The sequence below is a fragment of the Rousettus aegyptiacus genome, unplaced genomic scaffold (assembly GCF_014176215.1).
Source record: "Rousettus aegyptiacus isolate mRouAeg1 unplaced genomic scaffold, mRouAeg1.p scaffold_m13_p_15, whole genome shotgun sequence".
Classification (NCBI taxonomy): Eukaryota; Metazoa; Chordata; class Mammalia; order Chiroptera; family Pteropodidae; genus Rousettus; species Rousettus aegyptiacus.
The window spans coordinates 39,619,714-39,634,890 of record NW_023416290.1 but is presented as its reverse complement, the minus strand read 5'-3'; the positions used below and the strand labels follow the sequence as shown (position 1 = coordinate 39,634,890).

Below are 15,177 nucleotides of genomic sequence, written 5' to 3'. Positions count from 1 at the left end.
AGTGACCTTGTTAAAGATCTTTCATATTAATTAATTTATTTCATACAAAATATAATAAATGAACATAGGCTATCACATACAACTAGCAAAATGAGCATTTGGCTTGTTCAACAGAAAAAAATATATCAATATGACTCAATGGCAAAATGACATAATATATTCCAAAGCAATTAACAGATAAATTCTAGACTAGAAGGGCGAGTACAACATCAACTAATTTCAATAATAAAAAGATTGTGGGGAAATTTAAATCTGAAAATATGAATATCTGATAACATGAAAGATAAGAGAATTATAAATCAATTAGCTAATGAAAATGAGAGTCAGAGCCAAAGTCAACTAAATCTGTGAATGAAATACTTAGGAAAGATTCAGAAAAATTTAAATCTATTCTAATGTAGCCATGTACTACAGTCATAAAATCATTAACATTTATAGTTTATAACATTCAAAAAAATGTATGTGGAAACTTCCAGATAAAAATTTAAGAATGGCATGGGGAAGAGCTTTTACAAGTATGACACAAACATGAAAGCTATTCAAGATAAGACTGACAAATTTAACTACATAAAGATATTTTAAAATTTTCCACATAGTAATATACATCAAAAGCAAAGTTGAGGCCAATGATAAACTTGAAAAATATTTGAAACTCAAATCTCAAAAGACATTTGTCTACATATGTATATTCTACAAAGCAAAAATAAATGACAAAGACCATAAAAAAGAGATAAATGATATCTTAAAGAGTTCATAGAAAAGGAAATATAAATTGCTCAAGCATATTAAAGACACATAATTCATTTAAAAGAAAAGCAATAAAAATTAAAACTCCCAAGATACTACTTTTTGCCTAAGAGTATCAAAGATCGAATGGTGTTGGTTGGTATGTAGGGAGATGGATCCTTTCATACATAGTGATTTGATAGAACCTCTGTGGAAGCTAATTTTAAGAATGCATACACATGTAAACACACATGCGCATATCCAACTATTTGATCCAACATTTCTACTTTTAGGAATTTGTAATGCAAAGGTAAAATGACCCATGAAAAGGTTAAATGAAGCCTTGCTTGTAATAGAAAAAGAATGAAGACTATCTAAATATCAGTAGGGAACTGGCTAAATGTAATCATACAATGAAATGATGTGATTGTATAAAAAGAACAGAGAAGTTCTTTATGAACTGAAACTAAATGAATTCTAAGATGCACGAAAAAATTGAGGTGCAGATTAGTGAATATAGTATTCTAGTTGCATAAAAGATGAGGGAAGACTATTCATACATGTATAGATAGGCACACATGTATACAGTCACACATCACATAATAATGTTTAAGCCAACAAGAAACCACATATACTATGATGGTCGCATAAGATTATAGGGTGAAGGGCTTAGAATCATTTGCAGACAGGCCTCAATAAGCTCAAAAAGTTTAAAAACATGGACTCCAACACTCAAAGGTTTTCATTAACAGAGAAGAATAATCATGGTGCATCATCTGCTTACAAGCAAATCTATGATGAAAAACAAAAACAAAAACAAGCAAACCACCATGGACATATTTCTAAAAAGAGAGCTGCCTCCTCAAACACTGCATCAGGCAGGTAGGTCCTTCAGGAGGTTCAAGAAGAAGGTATTGTTGTAGGAGATGACAGCTCCAGGCATGTCATTGCCCCTAAGGTCTTCCCCAGGGACAAGACGTGGAGGTAGAAGAGAGTAATATTGATGATCCTGAACCCATGTGGGCCAGAGATAGGTTGTGCTTATCAAGAAAATACGTGTGTGTGTGTACACACACAGAATCATGCATTGCTTAAGGACAGGGATACATTCTGAGAAATGAGTCATTAGGGGATTTTATCATTGTGCTAACATTCATAGAGTGCCCTTATAACACAAACCTAGATAGTATTGCCTACTATATACCTAGACTTAACTGGTGAATGTCTTTGTATCTTATATTTTGACAAAAAAAGTGTAAAAAGTTTTAAAAAATAGAAAAAAGCTTAGAGAATAAGAATATAAAGAAAATATTTTTATATAGGTAGCTGTTCAGTATGTTTGTGTTTTAAGCTAAGTGTTATTATAGGAGTTGAAAAGTTAAAAATTAAAAAGTTTATGAAGTATTAAAGTTACAATAAGCTAATTTATTATTAAAGAAAGAAAAATATTTTTAATAAATTTAGTGTAGCCTAGATGTACGGTGTTTATAAAGTCTACAGTAGTATACAGTAAGGTCTTGGGCCTTCACATGCACTCACCACCCACACTGACTCACCCAGAGAAACTTCTAGTTTTGCAAGCTCTATTCATGGTAAGTGCCCTATACAGGTATATATATATATATATTTTTTTTTTTTAAAACATTTTATACCATATTTTTACTGTATCTTTTCAATGTTTAGATATACAAATATCATTGTGTTACAAGTACCTATAGCATTCAGTATAGTAACATACTGTACAGATTTGTAGCCTGAGAACAATAGGCTGTGTAGTAGGCAATACCATCTAGGTTAGTGTTAAGTGTACTCTGTGATGTTTGCACAATGATGAAATCTCCTAATGACTCATTTCTCAGAATGTATCCCTGTCCTTAAGCAATGCATGATTCTGTGTGTGTACACACACACACGTATTTTCTTGATAAGCACAACCTATCTCTGGAAGTATACTTAAAACCTGGAAGGTTATACACGAATAACTGGTTGTCTTTGAGAACTGGCTGGTTGGGGCAGAAACTTTTCCCTGTATGCCCTTTATTAAGGGTTGAATTTTAGCTGTATGAATGAATTGCAAGTCAAGAAAGTAAAGTGTATGAGTTGCTTCCCACCTATAACATCATCTCTTACCCCTGCCCTAAGTTAGCCTTCTCTATCACTGATGAGTGTCACGTCAACCTCATCAGTATGCTTCTCTGTAGACAGACACCAGGCACTTGTCTATTTACAAAGCTAATTTAATGAAACCACCACCTAAACTGAGTTTGAAGAAAAAGTCCACTGAGCCTCCAAAATGGAGAAACTGAATTTCGAGCCTTAACAACAACACAGCGTTTAGAAATGAAAGGAAGCAGAAATTCAGGATTAAAGATAATGATAGTTTGGGATCCTCTAGGGTTATATTTTTTTAGTAGCAAGAACATTCCTGGGGTCTTGAAAATCAGGAAAAATATTCAGTGAATGGCAAAAAAAAAAAAAATCTGAATTATCAACAAACTAGCCTCAAAGAGATTAAGTGCCTCGAGGACCAAGCATGACAGATATTTGAGGATCAGTGATAAGCAGTGACAGACCAGGAGGAAGCATGAGAAGAAAATAATTAGGAATCTTCTTTTCTCCCAGACCCCATTTCTTATCTTATTAACAGCATTAACCAATTTTCATTAGGAACAGTGCTGTTAAAATTCTTTTTTTTTTTTTTATGAAATAGATCGGAGAGTTCCCTAAACTGACAAGTATCTCTAGTTTAAAAAATGCCTACTGTGAAGCCCGAATGATTAAAATTATGGAGAGTGATCTTTGAAAACAAAAGATTGAAAGTGGTCTGTAAATTTAACTAAGGATGACAGTGGCTAATTCTCATTTTCTCTACATCAAAAACCTATCAATGATGAGTTTGTTCTCACATTAATTAGACCCCAGAACAAACTACTTGATCAAAATCGAGCATGGTAGAGGTGAAAGAGATCTTGGTCTAATTTTCTAAAAATAACACCAAGGAAACTGTGATCCAGAGAACTGCCCAAAAGGGTAGAGCTAGATCTAATTGGTCTTGTGCTAATTTTTACTTTTATATATTTTAAAAGACACTTATACCACTGACCTTGAATAGGTCTCAAAGTTGTATAGGAAGGCAGAGGGCTTATTTAGAGAATCTCTTCTCCCATGGATCTAACTTCTTTACAAGTGCAATAAATTTGGTGTGTGCATGTGTGAACTATAGGAGAAGTAGTATTTATAATGACTGAAGACTGTTCACTGGAATATCAACTTATCATATTTGGGCCATTCACTCCCTACGCTGAAATGTTTCTAAATGCTTTCAAATTCTGCGATAAAAATCAAGGACGCAGAAAGCAGAGAAACAGATCTACTGTTTCTGCAATGTGTTTTGTCAACTCTGTGCCCTCTGGGCCAGTCTCAGGGGCTGAATTTTCTTATCTAGGAAATGGGACCAGTGACCTTAACTCAGATTTACTCAGGCATGCATAAAGGGAATAGCACTGAAATTCTTCGCACATAAATATTGCTGTGTAATAGTGATGACAGTATTTTTTTGCAAGTGAAGCTTGCAAAAATAGTTATCGATAGGCAATATTGGAATAGTTAACAAACATGACTATTCTAATATTCTTATTGTTTCTTTATGATTGTCTTATCTCCAATTTCTGAACATCTTCTGAAACTGAAGGCATAAAAAAGAAAATTTAAATGGAACAGAATGCTAACATAATAATATGGTATCTGTGGCCATATCTACAAACATTCTTAGCACCATCCTTAACAGTATGTATTCTTATCATTTGGCTAAGGAGTAAATACATTCATTCCTACAGTAATAAATGCAGGATTGATTTCACCAGAATGAAATCAGGTAACATTAAGTGTATTTAACATAACATGTTGCTAAAGAGTATTCCCGTAACCCAAAGCTTCTAAAAGTTTAATTCAAGAGACTTGGGTGGGGGGTGGGGGGGGAGTTATTAATGAGAAATATTTCAGTGGAAAGTGAACTTCTCTGTAGAGAAACAAGGTCCCAATTTCTTGAGCATTGCAAGCAAGAGATCACAGGTTTTTTACATTTTCCTGGAGGAGAAACAAAATCAGGGAATAACACTTTTGAAGATAAGCAAAAGCTATTGGAAATATCCTTTCAGTCCCTCAACTGAGGGTAAGTTTTAATTTAAGTCCGCGCTAACAGATCTTCCCGTAAAACAAAGCCAAGACGTTAATTAAAAAGTGGCAGAGGTGTGGCATCTTTCGGGGTGCGGCTCAAGTTTAAACTTCGCTATCAGAAGCAGCGGTCCGGTCCGGGAGCTAGGGAAGGAAGGTCTGGAAGGAGCTATCAGTCGGTCAGATTCTCCTGCAGGAAGGTCGGCGCTGAGGTTGGAACCGACCCCGGAGCGCGAGGACACCTTGGGGGAGAAACTAACTGGGCTCCCGGGCCTAGCACGGTCAAGGGGCGCACCCATCTCAGATACTCTTCAGTTTGACCACCCACTTCAGGAAAGCCTGGAGGGAATTCGCTTGGGGTTAGGCTCGCCGGAGGCTGTCAGCTCTCTTTAGGACCTCAGGGAAACCCGAGAGTTTCTGGCTTTAGGACCCAGGAGCTCCGAGGCAGCTTTGACTGAGATGCCTTGGACCACAGCACCACCTACATATAGAAGCATCCCGAGCCTCAGCCGCGCCGCATCTCCGTCGGAAAGTGCGCTTGCCACATCCCTTCGGCCTCGTGTGAGCGTTCTGTCTCCCACAACTTGGAAAGGGAGAAAGCTTAGCTGTGAAGGGGCTGTGGTGAGAGCTCGGGAAACCGCCCATTGGACAGGGACCCAGGGAGTGAAAGCGGGCGTGCCCCTCGCCCGAGGATTGCACTCACCGGCGGGCACGCAGCATCCCAGAGGCTGCGGCCGCCGGGGCCCCGCCAGGCGTCGCCAGCCCAGGGGACCATCCGCACACTTCGAACTCGCAGCGGTCGCCGGAATCCGGAGCTGCCAGGCGCTCGCGGTGGGTCTGGGCAAACTTTTCCGCAGCCCACGTGCTAGCGAGGCGGCTGGCTTCCGAAGCCCGGGATGCAGCGCCGCGCTTAGGCTCGCCGCGCCGCGGGAGAAGTAAGTAGGCGACCCGCGCGGGGCCACCAAGACCGGGGCGCCTGGGTATCCCATCGTGGGACCAAAGGACTGAAGAGCGCTCCTTTAACCCTGCGCCCTCTCTCTGAGCCTTCGGAGCTCTTTCCTTCCCCCGGAGCGCTGCACACGCCCTTTCCCCGGGGTCCGAGCCTGCAGCAACGCAGAGGTTACTAATTCACTGATTGTGATCACCTCCCGCTCCAAGTCGCCCGCAGCTGTGCGCTCGGGGTTAAACTGCTCAGCAGCTCGTGCCAGGCAATGAGTTCGCTTTCCTCTGACCTCCCCTTCTTAAGTTGGGATGCGCGGAGAGGCAGCTGCCTCCCTGGGGCTCTCTCCACGCCCCCACCCACCCTATTTCTCCTCCTCGTCTCTTAGGTTTAAGGCGGAGATGCTGACCGCGCTGAACTGACCAGTGCGGCCCCCGGGCTGGTGGCGACTCTCCCTCTGCGTGCTTCCCCAGCGGCGCGGTCAGCGCCGGCTCCTCGGATGAGCCCTTCAGTTCCCCGACTTTGAGAGGCGTCTGTCCCCTGCCCGACCGCCCAGATGCAGTTTCGCCTCTTCTCCTTTGCCCTCATCATCCTGAACTGTATGGATTACAGCCACTGCCAAGGCAACCGATGGAGACGCAGTAAGCGAGGTGGGTCCTATTCCGCCGGGGTGCGTGGGGACAGGGGGCGGGTCGCAGGACTCACACCCGGGCTTCCGCGACTCAGAGGGGCAGGACCGTGCCCTGCACACCGCTCTTGCACAACCCGCTCCCCACTTTCTGGGCGCGGAGCTCTGCAGAACGCGCTTTCAGCCCTCGGAAGGCGGCGGGACGAGGGGGAGCGAGACGCGCGCAATGCCGGTGAGTCCGGCGTGCGGCGGACGCTCGGGGCTCAGCGGTGCGGTCTGTGCCCACGTTCGCTGCGGCGCTTCTGCCCCTGAACTCTTCTCGGTCCCATTTCTTATCTGGCGCCCAGTTTTCTTGTTCTTCTGTCTTGGTCTTTCTTTTTAGTCTCTTAACCATCTTCTTTGCACCTCATCTGTCTTTGCCTTCCTCACACACGTGCGCCCGAAATCCTGACCCCGGATCGCTTTGGACACGGCCTAGCAGCGCGTGTGTGCGCGCGTGAGACACGGGAAACGGGAGAGCGAGCGAGCCGCTGGAGAGGTACCAAATCGAGGTGGAGGACCTGCATTTTCAGGAAAAGGGCAACATTGATCTCTTTTTCTGAAACCCTGCACTAGATGGGACGATTCACTGAACTTCCTGCATTGACCAGTAACTCTTTAGCAGGTTTTGGGGGAGCGCTCTCATGCAGAACACTGTTTGGGGGACTTTGCCTTCTCCCTTAACTTTCCTCAAAAGCAGCTATTTCTGAGAGTGGTTTCTGTTCTCAGTTAAATTCACTTGAGGCTCTTTAACCGCTCCATCACTTGTGTGCGCTGCAGAAAAGGCTAGTGGAAGCCTCCAGAAAGGGTTCAGAAAGCAAGCTTTCCTGCAGATTTAGTGCGTGAAGCTGTCTAAGTCTTGCTGTGGCTGTAGCTAATCCAGCTGCTTTTTAGAGGAAGATCTGCTAAACACAATTAAGTCTTCGGGAGGATTCAAACGAAGCCCCGCCCCGCCTCCCCCACACCTTGCATTACCCGCTCGTGCAAGGTGCATAGCAGCCCTTCAAAGCCGTCTAGCGATTTGGACTTCTGCGCGCTTAGAATTTGTAAAATTTGCAACTTGAAGTTGACAGATCTTGATTTTTCTGGAATATAAACGTCTCACTCAACTTGTGAAGTGATTTGTTTATAACTCGTTTTATGGAATCTCCGGTCCTGCATCCAGATTTGAGAAAGAGCTTTTCACGTCCTAAGTTTTCATAGTTTTTTTTCCTTTCTTTTTAGCACGTCCTTAGGCTGTTCTCTCCTTCCCGCGGGGCCGGAGGTTGCCCCACTCGAGGGCAGAGCTCGAGATAACGGGTGGTGGCAACTTTCTGAGCCCTGGTTCTCTAGCTGACGCCGCGGATCTGTGATTTATAAGAATACCCTTTCTTTCGCTCTCTTTCTTATTTTTGACATTTGGGGAAATGCTCATTTTCAGAAATTATTCTTCATAAAAATTCTATGGAGAAATTTCTTCCCAAAGGCCATGAAAATTTGATACCAATATTAATTTTGGAAAAGTTCTTTTCTGTCTCTCCTCCTCCCCTCCTAACTGGCTCCTTTCTCTACCCCAGTATTTTCTTTGGGGGTATTATTTGGTAGAGCTGGCAATTTTTGATTATACTGTGGTCAAAAGTATTCAGAGAGGCTCTCTCTCCTCTTATATACAGAAGTTGCAGTCTGCTTGATTGAAAAATCTCAAGTCTTAAAGTTTGAGAAATATAGATAATTAGCAGACTTACTAATTCTGAGATGTCTTCCTGATCCACACTGCCTGTCCCGTTCTGGCTGACTAGGGAAGAATCAAGCATATTGTTTTAGTAGAACTTACTCTGGAGATGCTATTTGATGGAGAATAACATTACAGCACTCCTGCGGCCAGAAGCGATACTGCATGCTTTACTCACAAGTGCCATCTATGCCTTCTTAGGTGTCTGAGGCAAAACTTATTTATTTCAACACTGCTATAGCAAAATCTCAAACCCTCCACATGCCCAAGTACTGAGGCTTAGAAACACGTTTCTAAAGTGTGCTATGGTAACTTTCCCAAACCAACTTTTCAATTTAATAAAATTCAAATGCTTTCAAGTACATGTAAATTGGTAAGGTTGTAAAGGAAAAAGAATTCTATCAAAGTGTATTCTTTTTTCCCCCCTTTCTTAACAGATGTCCCCTCCCAAATCCCAAGTTTGTGGCTAAAATAACTGCGGTCCTTAAAAGTGACCACACTATCTGTGCCAACAAAGGGTGTACTGTGTTTTTAATTAAAAGTGGAACTACTTAAAGGGCTGGCTAGACAGTGTAGGGTGATAGTACCATTCTGCTCTGCAAGGAAGCTTAAGGATTGCATTGTGAGAGTGTTGAAATGAATAGAGATCTAACTCAGGTTGTGTGAATTGTTCCTCTTCACAAACTTAAGCTGGTTTTAATTGATCTCATGTCCACTGATTGATCCTACACCAATTGTTGCTCATACCGAACAACTGGCTTTCCCAAAGGAGATTGGTTTAAATTAGTTCCTTGGTGAATGCTTGACTGCTGGCCAAATCATGTCAGCAGTGACAGCTGACAAGCTAGAGCCTATTGTGGTACCAACATTTCCCCTTTTCTCTTTGTTTTGGATAGTGGCAGTTAAATATTACTTTCGAGGAAGAAAAGTGATTAGTACCTTAAAAAAAAGTGTTGTGGCTTAGAAGATCAGTAATTTTCTTGGCTTTGTGCTACAATGCAAGCAGTGATACCAGAATTGGTTCGGCTAATGCCTGGGATCTGATTCTGTTTTTTTTTGTTTTTTGCTTTTTTTTCATATTCCATCTGCAAATAATCAAACCTTCACTGTGGAGCATTCTCAGAACTTCTTTGGCATTATGTTTAGTCTGCTCTATGATCTCAGATGCTCTATAATATCATTTTCTTAATGAAATAAAATTCTTGGCAGAGATCAGATAATTTAGCCAGTTAAAATCAATTGCATCCAGTCTGGAATAGAGAGCAAATATATCATTTAACTCTATGTTTTATTTCAAAATATAGCCAGAGGACTGAGAATAGAATGTCGACCTTCCCTACTTTTGGATAAACCTTTGTGTGGAGGAGACTATCATGAACAATAATTCCGACTGCTCTTCCTTTCCCTTATTTAGAAAACAAAGTCATAAAATAAAAATACATTTGATAAACACTAACAGGGCCTGGCAGCAATCATTTTTAAAATTAGGCACAATACTGAGAATATCTCCTAGAGAGGAGACACGTGCCAATGTTTTGCGAAGCTGATTGACAACTCCTGTGTTTTCTACATGGTAACAGCCATAACTCCGTGGCCCTCTTATCCACCTCCCCTTCGAAAACATAGTCATTGTCGACTACTGTTAACCTCTGCTGCCTTCTGTCTCGGACCTCTTATGATTTATTGTATGGTAAACTGGGTTATTTGATTCATTTTATTTTTTGGAGTGCTTGTAAGCCACATTTCAGGCTGAATTACTGAAAGGTGGGTAGACAAAACAACTTTATCATAGTCTCCTGGGATTCCTTGAGCTTGGTACGTAGCGATTTATTTTCACATCTTTTATCCTGTTTATATATGCTCAGTCACATTTTAACAAGAGCTTTACGAAAACTTCTTGATAAAGCTCTTTAAAAGCAGTAAGGCCCCCCAAACATAATTGGTGTTTCTGGTGGTCTGAGGGTAGGGGGCGTGGCATGACAAATGTTTACTGTTGTAGCCTTTTCCATACCGAAGTGTGGAAATATCTCATTTTCCTAAGATTAGATTTGGCTTCTTCTATAAAACTGAAGTATTTATCACAAATAGTGCGGTGTGCTTCTGGCAACTGAGGTTGGTATTAAAAAAAAAATCAACATGTTCTCTTAACCCTTGTAGGGCTAAATTTGTATTTTTAAAAATTTAATGAAGAGATTCAGAGATATTTGGTTTTACAAGTACTTTTAATAGCTTATGTCTTACAGTATTCTTTCAACATACAAAATAGCACATGGAACTTATTAACCTACACTTAAATAAAAAAGCTTCAAAATACATTTTCTATGCTTGCTTTCTTAAGTTTCAGAGTATTTCAGAAAAGCTGATGTGATGTTTAACTTTGCAACATAAACAGGTTCTTTCTTTTCTTTTGTTCTCTTTTGTTAATGGGCTGCTTTTTCTCCCAGCGTAACTGAGTTTTCCTGGCTAGCATCTTACCAGCACATGGAGGTCTGAAAGTTGCTGTGCCCCAACTGATATCTTACTTAGCTACTGAAATTTGGAAGTGATTTAGAGTAGGTGACATTCCCCCAGGCCTCCGTTTAATCCTGGCTTTCTTTATCTGCTTTTAAAATCCAGCTTGGATAAAATCCAATATGTGTAGAAATCCCAAGTTGGAAATGACACTTTTGATTCCTTAAAGCAAAACCACCGCCTCTTGATTTATTCAGAGACTAACTGGCAAGTTTATGGATTGTCCAAGCTACTTTTTACTTTCCTTCCAACTGGCTGCCTTTAATCCATTTTTTTTTTTCTTTCTGGAAATAAGTATTCTTATCCCAAGGCCAGAGAATAGATGACAGACAAATCATTTGATAAGACACTTGATAACTATTCTGATAAAAGGAGGTGGTAAGCTCTGGGATGAAAATAAAGCTTTAAACTTCCCTTCCCAAACTGTCATGATGGTCATTTTTTCTCATGATCTGCAGCAATCAAGGATTGATCATTAAGTAAAATACAGCATCACATGTACATAATTTTCATATTTTTAGCTGGAATACATGTGTAAGATGCTAATTAATACTAAAGTGCAAATATTACATATATAGCTATACATATGATAGAGAATGTATATATACGTGTGTGTATGTGCACCTTTGGGTGTGCAGATGTTTGTTGAGAAGGGTCTGAGGATGGTATGACCATGGGGGATTGGGTTTTTGTAACTTAACTGGTTTTTTCACTTATCTTTTTCAGTTCTTGTTTTCATCTTTATCTCAGACAGGATGACAGAACAGGACAGAGGACAGAGGAAAGGAAGCAGAGTAAGGGGAGGAAGGAGGAGGAGGAGAGAGATGAGTAAAGAAGGATAGTTTTTACATTTTCTAAGGCCAACGCTTCACTTCTTCTTCTCTAGGACCTTTCTATACGAGTCACCCTCTTTCCAAGCATGCTGTTGTCCCCCTAATCTGAAAATTCTTGAGTTCTTCCTCACATTGCCTTCCAGTCTCTTCTCTTTTTCTTCTCCCTTCCCTTCTCTTAACAATCCTTTCATTCACTCTTCAATCTGCCACAATATGGCTTCTGTGTCCATAATTTTACTGAAAGGCTTTCTTCATTACGTTTTGTACTCAGTACTCACCTCTTTGCCAACCCCACTGATATTACAGTCCTCTGTTACTCATTCTTCTGCAGATATCACCCCTTCCCACAAAAAATCTTTCCCTTTGGCTGGTGACACTGCACTCAGGTTTTGCCTCTCACATTCTGCCACTTCTTTTCTTGGGTTCCTTATTCAGAGTGTGTTTCTCTGCCATATGGATAGATGTCCCGTTCCATGCACACTCAGACTTGACAACTCATTTCCTCTTTTATGCCCCCTCTTAATTGTCTTCCTCTGCCTGTGCTCTTTTTCTGTTCATGGAGTTTCTATGTGTCAAACTCTACTGTCTTTGACTTTTCTATTTCCTTTTTAATTGGTTCATTCAATCTTAGTCTTCAGAAATGTTGCTTGTAACTACCCCGTCCTTTCCATTCCCAAAGATATTTTCTAGCTCGGACCTGCCCTGACTCCTCATGTCCCAGTATCTGCTCTGTCCTCACTCCATCCTTTACAGTGTTGCCACATTAAATTTTTCTCATCCACCGATCTGATCATGTTACTTCTCTGCTAATGAACCCCCAGACCTCTCAGGTTCCATACTGACTTCAGAATAAATGCCAGCCTCTTGCATGTTGCGTTCAAGGGTTCCTCAACATCTGACTGCAGCCTATTTCTAACATCCTACCTCCTTGAAAGCACTATATACTTAAGCTATACCAGATTACTTCATTTCCAAGCATACCACGTGTTTTATGTTTTGATATTGTTGAGCATGTGGTAGACCCCAGCTAAAATGTCACTGCCTCCGTGAAGACTTCCTGGAATTTTCTGCCTTTTTTCTGAAGCCAAATCAACTATTTTCTCAGAGTTTTCTTAGCTTTTTGTGCTGCACTTATAAAGCTCTTATATTCACTTTTATTGTGATTATTTTGCTACATGTGGTGACTTAATGAGAAATGATTTTTTAAATTCAAAGGTCTAGTTGCAGTTTGAATAAATGGTTAGATAACAGGTATAAACTTATTATTTACTCTTATTCTTCAGAGTTTAAAAGCAAAGAAAACACCGAGGTATAAAAGCCCAATCCTCATTCTGAAGTCTCTTCTCAGAGTCTTCTGAATTTCACACATTACTGATCAGGGCCTGTTCATGTTCCCGTGTGTGTGTTATATGCCGTTGAGTTGGCTCTGACTCCTGACAATCCTATAAGTGAGTGATGGCCACAGTGTTGTTCTTCACAGCCCTACTTGGCTCCTATAGATTTGTGCCTATGGCTTCTATTATGGAGTCTTTTATCTACATGTCTATTATTTGAGCGATAGAATATCTTGAATGACAGGTGAGTTGGGGCAGGGTAAGGTAAACTCCGTGGGGTAACCTACATTTCAAAAACACTTCTAGAGAAAGAATCAATAGAGGTCTTCATCCCAAAATACATTGCCCATATAAATAATCATTTAGAGAAAAATGAAAGGGTGATATTTATCTTCTTAAAGGCAGTAGAATTAATAACCTAAATGAATACAGGAAAACATTCAACCTGCATTCTTATGTTTATGACTTTAGTGTAAATACAACTATGTATATATACCTGTGAGATACACAGCTGCGTGTGAGTGTATGTGTATGTGTGGTTTAGATTAAGTTCTTCTGCGGGTGTAAATAGATTGCATAGTTTTTAGTCTTATGCCTTTGCGGAGGGCACTGACGTTTCACTGCCCTTTCAAGGTGGTGAGCCTGAGTTGACATCTAAGGAAGGTGAGCTGCTTACTGAAATAATAATAATAATAACAAAAGTGAGCTACTTATGGAAATAAATGATTAAAAAAAACTAACAACTAAATGGAAGAGAACTAGAACTAGAATCCAACCCTCCTGAATTCCCTGACTTTTCCTGTACACAGTAAACGTTCAACATAAATATTCATTTAAAAAAAGGAAAGAAATCACTATCGAACCCATTCGAAAGTTCTTTGGTTCGCAGACTTTTATTGGGCCCCAGCATCCGACAACTTGTAATTACACTAATAACATAACTGATATTAAGTAACTGAAGGCTGAGGGGGTGGAGTTACTGAAGTGTGTGACCAAGTGTGATCTGATAAAAATCTGCATACTGGTGTGCTCAAATTTTTGATCATTATCCTTTTTTAAAAAATTGTTATTCTGGTATATGAATTATAGAAACTTCTTTTATTTCTGGTACTCCAGTAGCCAGAATAAATGTGTGTGTTTCTGTGGGTGCACACACATGCATGTGTGTATCAACATGTGTTTGTAGGTGTGTATGCATACGTGTATTTTATGTATACTTCAGAAGACTCAAGATTAGAGAAAAGCTATTCAATATAATTTTTACTCTGTAGTTTAGAGAAACTAATTATAGGTAGCTTTCCTCATTTGAGGAAAACCTTTACGATTTACTTAAAACCTTTCAATTTTCATCACCTGCTGAAAGATATTAAGAGCACTTATAAAACAGTTAGTCTTGCTCCAAACATTTCTTTTGAGTAGGATTTATTAATTTGGGGTTAAGAGGCGGGGCCAGGGTTTTTGTGTCTCCTGAAATTAGAAAGAAAATCTTTTATGTTTTTTGGGGGGTGGGGCGGTTATAGAGAGAGAATCCAGAGCTTTCGCTGAATTCTCAAAACTGGTCCGTGGTTCCTCTCTTTCCTTCAGCAGGTTAATAAGCGTTGGTGAAAGAAACAGGAAGTAGACCTTAACTAGTGTGATGCCAGATGGTTGCTTCAAACTGATACAGAAATTTGTTCTCTAAGTTTGTGTTCCATGTATGGGTTTTCCTGCCATGTGTATACTTCACAGTATGAGGACACATTGGAAGCACTGTCAAGATTTATTTCAGTAAGTAATTACTTGGCTAACAATCCTTCCTCAAAGACAATAATTGCTAAACTCTCCATTTCCCCTAAAAAGTTTATAAAAGTACAAAATAAATAGACAGGATAAGGGGTTCTGTTAAAACTTCTCATATGGTCTAATTTTTATCTCATTAACGACACAATAATATAGAGTTTTAGAAATTGCTGTTGCAATTTTCCAGCTGATGACATGTAGTGCTGGCACCGATGTGACTTGTATGTCTCACGTTGCCAGTTCATTGACTTGTCAGGGCCAGGCTGAGCACTCTTCAGTTCTGGCCAAGTGGGCTTCTGCTAGACAGATCCTCTGCTGGTTCAGCACATTTAGAATTTTTCTACAGCAATGGCTTTAGCCTCTCACCTATTGCTGGATACAACTTGCCAAGCAGCAGCTCTGCAATTAAAACGTTCCGACCAATAGAGGGCACACTTTGCATTCTTTTCTTTGTGCTTTGTTCTCTGAAGTTCTGTAGTCATTTGTGCTTACTTTGCTTTGCC

The 15,177-nt window shown here is 40.3% G+C and overlaps 1 protein-coding gene across 2 annotated transcripts in view; it reads left to right on the top strand.

The window, feature by feature from the left end:
- Nucleotides 1-5,220: 5,220 nt before the first annotated feature.
- Nucleotides 5,221-15,177, top strand: part of RSPO2 (R-spondin 2) — a 137,856-nt gene continuing 127,899 nt past the window's right edge. The window contains exons 1-2 of one of the 2 annotated variants that reach the window (XM_016165106.2): nt 5,221-5,834; nt 6,228-6,489. In XM_016165106.2, the coding sequence (XP_016020592.1) occupies nt 6,396-6,489 (94 nt within the window). In that variant the 5' untranslated portion in view covers nt 5,221-5,834; nt 6,228-6,395. The remainder of the gene's footprint in view (nt 5,835-6,227; nt 6,490-15,177) is intronic. The other variant, XM_016165102.2, reaches the window with a different exon arrangement.